This window comes from Acartia tonsa, chromosome 5 (assembly GCF_053477335.1).
Source record: "Acartia tonsa isolate MP-2025a chromosome 5, ASM5347733v1, whole genome shotgun sequence".
Lineage (NCBI taxonomy): Eukaryota > Metazoa > Arthropoda > Copepoda > Calanoida > Acartiidae > Acartia > Acartia tonsa.
The window spans coordinates 15,991,059-15,997,313 of record NC_137264.1 but is presented as its reverse complement, the minus strand read 5'-3'; the positions used below and the strand labels follow the sequence as shown (position 1 = coordinate 15,997,313).

Sequence of the window (6,255 nt, the reverse complement as noted above, 5' to 3'; positions counted from 1 at the left end):
TATATTGTACATTATCTTTTTCTGTGGTTACATGTTTTTAATGATTTGTTAATTGCAAAATAGTTTCGTAGTTTACTTTAGGTACTTAGAAATATTAATAACAACAAGAATTGTTTGTCCACAAGTGGCGAAACTTATTTTCGCTTTCTTATGTTATTGTTCATTGATTTAAGTTATTAATAGCTATCAATAAACAAGAGTTTTGTAATATTATGCATTTTATAAGCCTAAGTTTAGTTATAGCTATAGAGTAGTCGCGCTACAAAAAAATAGTCTAATTTTGTGTACGTTTACAATAGCATCTTTACCTAGTTAAGATAATATTATCTTTAGTCTGTACAATTTAGAGATACATTTTTTTTTCTCAATAGTACCAGTATTATCAAATTGTTGACAAACAGAAGATGTATGTTTTTAAGAAATTGCTCAAAATTTGCCATTAATGTGTCTTAAACAATGATAGGTATGACAAAAAAAATTCTCCAAATCTGTATTTTTAAGTTTTTAGGTACTTTTTGTAGTTGGAGATTTTTGATTTTTTTAGGTAATTATTTAATTTTTCCCTAGCATTTATGTCATACAATTGATCAGTTTATCTAATTAGTGTTTTCATATTTATAATATAATAATATTTGATAAATAATGTACCTACCTATAATGTTGTTATTTATTAGCCTTGTTATTTATTTAGTAGGGTTGGGCCGGATACTTTTTTGGCCGGATACCGGATATCCGATATCCGGATAGTTTTAATATCCGGTATCCGGTCGGATATCTGGCCAACCTTCGATATCCGGCAAATTACCGGATATCTGGCCGGATAACCGGATATCCGGCGTAAAAAGTCAGCCGAATATCATGTAACCGGATAGTTCTAATATCCGGTATCCGGCCGGATATTGAAGAAAATGACCGGATATCCGGCCGGATAACCGGCCAGACCGGATATCCGGCCCAACCCTATTATTTAGCCTTTATTTAGTCATATATAAGCCATATTTTAGTTTAGATAGTTGTTATCTAAAATGGCCACAAAATGGGGGATAGCCAGTTGTGGAATGATTTCTCATGATTTTGTAAATGCAATCACCTCCCTGCCATCAACTGATCATAAGGTTAGCAGATCATATATAAAGTATCAGAATATTTCTGAAAGTGAAGCTTTTCTTCGAAGATAGTCTGTTCGACCAGTTAATTTAGGAATGTTGAATTTTTTATTGAATTCAAACTTTGCATGGTAATTTCTGAATTAGTGAAGATTTAGAAAGTGTAGCAACTCTATAATTGTTACAAGGAAACATGTTGATTTATTTTTTTACTTTTTTGACAGTACCTAACTTTTTGTGTGATAAAATAATCCTTTGAAAGATGGATTCTTAGCTGTGAGATAACTGTGCATTATTGAGTATTGGCTATTGCAGATTTGTTGTAAGCCGTCTTTTTATATTTTCAATAATGTGCGAACATTATTTGTACGTTGGCTTATAGTGCACAGCACACTTACTATTGCTTTTTCATGGATTTTTTGATGTAGGTAGTCGCTGTGGCTGCCAGAAGCCTTGCATCTGCCCAGGCTTTCAAAGACAAGTTTGGTCTGGATGAAACCAAGGCTTACGAAGGATATCAAGCGTTAGCTGATGATTCAGAGGTGATTAATTTAGTGTACCACCACCCGCCCGGTCTCTAGAAAAAAACACCCCCATTTATTTGTGAATTAACCCAAGGATCTTTATGGATAAGCAGCGTTGCGGAGCCGTTTGATTTTAGTGCGGCTCCGGCTCCGCGGAGCCGTCTATAATAATGACGGCTCCTGCACCGGCACCGACCTAAAATCAAGAAAAACTCGACATATTTTTTTCCCACATCTATTTTTTACTTTTGAAGGTTTTAAAAGTTCAATTTTTGATAAAAATGGACTTGAAAAACTTAAAAGGGGGCATTTGCACATGACAAAACAGAGTTACCAAATTATAATTTATAAAAAATCTCTCTGTTTATCTAGTCCGGAGCCGGAGCCGTTTTTTAACGAAAATTACGGCTCCGGCTCCGCTACACTGGATCAGACATTGAACAATAAATTGATTTTTGTTCCTCCTAATGATATTAAACATAAATACCTTCCCTTTCTACTAATTAAAATTGGTGATTGAAAGTTTACGACAGTGCAAATTTTAATCAACCAATCAAGATATAATTAAAAGTACTAAACGTACGAAAGTGAAAACATACTTATTGAACCTTGGGTGTAATATACAGTCCAATCATATGTTCCGCAGTACTTGTAAATAATGAAGAATAATGTTTAGGTTGAAGTTGTATATATTGGTTCCATCAACACAACCCACCTGGAGCTGGCGAAGATGATGTTGGGAGCTGGTAAACATGTGCTCTGCGAGAAACCACTCTGCATGAATGTGAAACAAACTATGTAGGTATTTTTTAAGGTGTGCAAAGAAATAAAGAGGAAAATCCAAGGACATCCAAGTTTTTCATTTGGGGGGGGGAAGGGGGTAAAAATTAATTGAAAATTAAGAGGGGGGGGGGGGTTAATCTTCATATCATATAGGCAAGGACGTGCTACAGCACTCCCAAATTCGTTCAGAGTGGATATTCAACACTAACAATTACAATGAATCAATTTTCCATAAAAGTAAAAATATAACAGCAAAAATATTTTTAATAAACATACCTAGATTCTTTGTAATTTGGAATGTATGTAAATGATAATCTTAAATGAGGTTTAATGGTTTTCCGGAAATTTTTATTAAAAATATCTTTCTAGGGAACTACTTGAATTTGCGAAGGAAAAGAAAAGATTCCTAATGGAGGCTATCTGGTCTCGAACCCTGCCATCCTACCAGAAAATTCGCCAACTCATCGCTGACGGAAGCATTGGAGAGGTGAAAAATGTTGTCGTCACTTTTGGCTTTGTTCTGGAAACAGTTGACAGGGAATAGATATAATCCAGATACATGCTCTCTAAATCAGCCATTAGAAAAACAGTGGAGGACATATCCGGCCATATTATTGGTTCAAAAGTGTACAGATTGCAGTAATATCGTGTAAAATTTCTTCCCTCGTATAATGTGAAGCATATGACAAAAATTACTTAATAAGGTAGGTAGCCCTGAATAGTTGAATTTATATCGCCGTAAAGAATACCATCTAACATATTTTTTAAATTTTTTATTGCAATAAATCGCAATCAATTATGCAACAATAGTCATTATGCTGTTTATGTAAAAACAGGACAGCCATAGGTATAAGTTGCATTTATGAATATCCAAAAATATGATTTTCAAGTCTTAATGTTTTTAAAACTACCTGGTAGAAAATTTTAATTCTTTCTGTCCTATACATGTAGTTTAAACTATTGAACAGAAAAATATACATTCAAGTTTAAATACATTTCGCGCAACTACCTCTTTCGTCACTCGTATTATAGGAATAAATGGTATACAATAATAAATAAACTAAGATCATTGTCTGTCTCCTAGAATTTCCTTTTTAAGTTTGACGGATTAGGTATGCGGACAGTTTGATTTACCTCCGAGAAAGAGGGAACAATGCACTGTTTATAACACTAGTCTCCAAAGTTTTATTAAATGGTTTTCTTATTCGGTGGCTTAACAACTTTGGGGACTTTAGTAAATTTTCAATGGTTGATTTATTAAGTTGAGTGTTCAAACATTTCAACCAATAATTATAATGTACAGAATGGCTAATTTTGTGTATCATTACTGGTGATGTACATCAATTTATCGGCCAATGTCTTATCCCTTTAGATCACTGGATTTAGCTACTATATCTATTTTAACAGGGTTATGAAGAAAGATATGGGAGGTGGAACCATTCTGGATCTGGGGGTTTATACTGTTCAGGGATTTATATTAACACAAAAATATTTCGCAGATTATTGCATCGAAAAGGAAATTAGGATCTTTTAGTTATAAACTGCCGTTCGGGCCTATATAGGCGTAAATATAGAAGACTATAAGTATATAGGAGATATGCTATTTTGAAACTCTAGTTTCCACCAGAGAGCACTTGGAAAATAATTAAATTATGTACCTACTGTTAATTTTTGAAGATAAGAATGTTTCAGTTTCATTTCCTTAACAACAAAAAACAAAAATGACTTTTTAACAGATTTCAAGTTTCAAATTGTTAACATAAAACATACAGATTGCCCAATTGGTAATGGGAGCTGAAAAACCCGCCAAAATCGCAGCTGTTGGCCATTTGAACGAACATGGAGTGGACGTTGGAATATCGGCCTCAATGACGTACAGCCAGGGCAGAACTGCTACTATAGTTACTAGCGCTAAGGTTTTTCGATTATTTATTAATTGGTGCTTTCCCTAAAAGTGCCTCTCTAACACTATTTCCACCTTCCGACATCCCAAAAAACACAACTTTTTACTTTTGAAATATATATAAAATATGGGGAGGTATTTTATCATGGCGATACCCTGCAGGCTGGAGCTACCCAAAACTCAATCTTAGTTAAATTAATCTGACCAAGAATACTAAACAAACAAATGAATAACTTACTACCCCCCACATCGCCTTATTTTCAATTTTGCAAACACAAAGGAGGGGAGGGGGGACATTTCTGTGCTCAACAAGACACTTTGAGGGAAAACTCCGATTAATTCGTCAATCGTTTCAGCATTTTAATCAGGCTTAAACATCCATATCGAACATGTTCATTTTCCTGTAACTATCAGACAAGATGTTCTATACGTATGAGATTTCATATTAAGCATCTTGCATTTTATGTAATGTTGCATGCCTTTACAGATTAAAAAATGCATTCTAATTCTATATCTAAAGCGTTGAAATGCAATAAATTCGACCACTCCTTTGATAATATTCAAGAATTATTGAAAACCCAATACATATTCAATTTGTAGGCTATGCTTGAAAATGAAGTTATTATCAATGGAACTAAGGGAATGATAAGGATTGTATCTCCCTTCTGGACTGCTACTCAAGTCGAGCTAATCAAACAAGCTACAAGAACGGATAAAACCATTGAGAAATTCAACTTCGAACTTCCACAAGGTATAAATTAACATTTGAAATAATATTTTTGAGAAGCGCAGATACTCTTTGATTATAAATGTCTGATCATTTGACTCACAGTTACGGAATATTTAAAGGATTGTAACCTGACACACATACAAAATACGCTTACATCAGGGATACTCCAAAAAATATTTATTGCTAATTGTTATTTTCTAATTAAACCATCATAAGATTAAATTGTTTACCTAATATATTTTTAAGAGCAAAGCTGTGCTATAATTTTGTATTCAATCCACCAGTCATTATTGCTATGGGAGAAATGTAATTTTCTCTGCTGCTTTAAAAAAAACAGCTGATTTTTTCCTTGAAGATACCTTATACCTAAGAGTATACATACAAATTACCTGGTACATCAGTCTGTCGTTCCCGATACAAAGGACATTATTTCTATTAATTGTCATATCTTCTCGAAACTTATGCTCTATAACTCACTTTGACCGTTGCCCCCACCATCCATGAATTTTGTGCTTTGCTATTAATAGATGTTGTCATCCTTGTTAAATCTAAACTACTTTAGGTGCCAAACTGCAATACATCTTTCCTAACTCCAACAACCTGGCCCACGAAGCACAGCATGTTCGTGAGTGCATACTGGCGGGAAAACTGGAGTCTCCCCTACTCCCACTAGACGAGACATTGACTATCGCCCAAATTATGGAGGAGATACGCAAACAGGCCGGTGTCGTGTACAATGAAGATTAAACAATATTATTATTTTTATTTGTTGTGTTGATACAACTATTCTTTATTCATTATGACATTTCCACTGGATTAGAACTGGTTATTATTTTTATTTGTTGATACAACTATATTCTTTATTCATTATGACATTTCCACTGGATTAGATCTGGTTCTGAGCAATATTGAAAAATCATGTATCGTATTAATGAGAATTTTCCAGAAAAAAAATAATTTAGGAATATTTCTTGTTTTGTTGGCCCCGGGACTTTAAACCCTAGAGGCCATATAATATAATTTACTATCAACGGAAAATTGTCTGTAATACGATGCGAAAAAAAACTATTGACCTAAAATTGTGATTAAAATATTATCTTTGATACCTTTACATTTAAACTATTTGTGATACTTAAACTGGTGCTTTATTGTTTGTAGGTTTTATATAATGAAAGCTATTTTATACTTTGCATTTTAATATCTACAAAT

General features: G+C 33.6%; 1 protein-coding gene across 1 annotated transcript; it reads left to right on the top strand.

Annotated features, from left to right (window-relative positions):
* Positions 1–962: 962 nt before the first annotated feature.
* LOC145318856 (trans-1,2-dihydrobenzene-1,2-diol dehydrogenase-like) lies at positions 963–6,244 on the top strand. Its single transcript, XM_080160518.1, has 9 exons — positions 963–1,115; positions 1,535–1,648; positions 2,307–2,428; positions 2,783–2,952; positions 3,823–3,881; positions 4,186–4,329; positions 4,917–5,067; positions 5,609–5,818; positions 5,892–6,244. Exons 1-8 carry the CDS (start codon positions 1,026–1,028, stop codon positions 5,791–5,793), a joined length of 1,035 nt encoding a protein of 344 aa, XP_080016644.1. The 5' UTR covers positions 963–1,025; the 3' UTR covers positions 5,794–5,818; positions 5,892–6,244.
* The last annotated feature ends 11 nt before the right edge of the window (positions 6,245–6,255 follow it).

What these genes read in the sequence shown, in the direction of transcription:
- LOC145318856 (XM_080160518.1), top strand. Translation starts at nt 1,026, where the DNA reads ATGGCCACAAAATGGGGGATAGCCAGTTGTGGAATGATTTCTCATGAT. An exon ending in CGTTAGCTGATGATTCAGAG is followed by an intron (nt 1,649 to 2,306) that starts GTGATTAATTTA and finishes AATAATGTTTAG; the next exon opens with GTTGAAGTTGTATATATTGG. An exon ending in TGGGGGTTTATACTGTTCAG is followed by an intron (nt 3,882 to 4,185) that starts GGATTTATATTA and finishes TAAAACATACAG; the next exon opens with ATTGCCCAATTGGTAATGGG.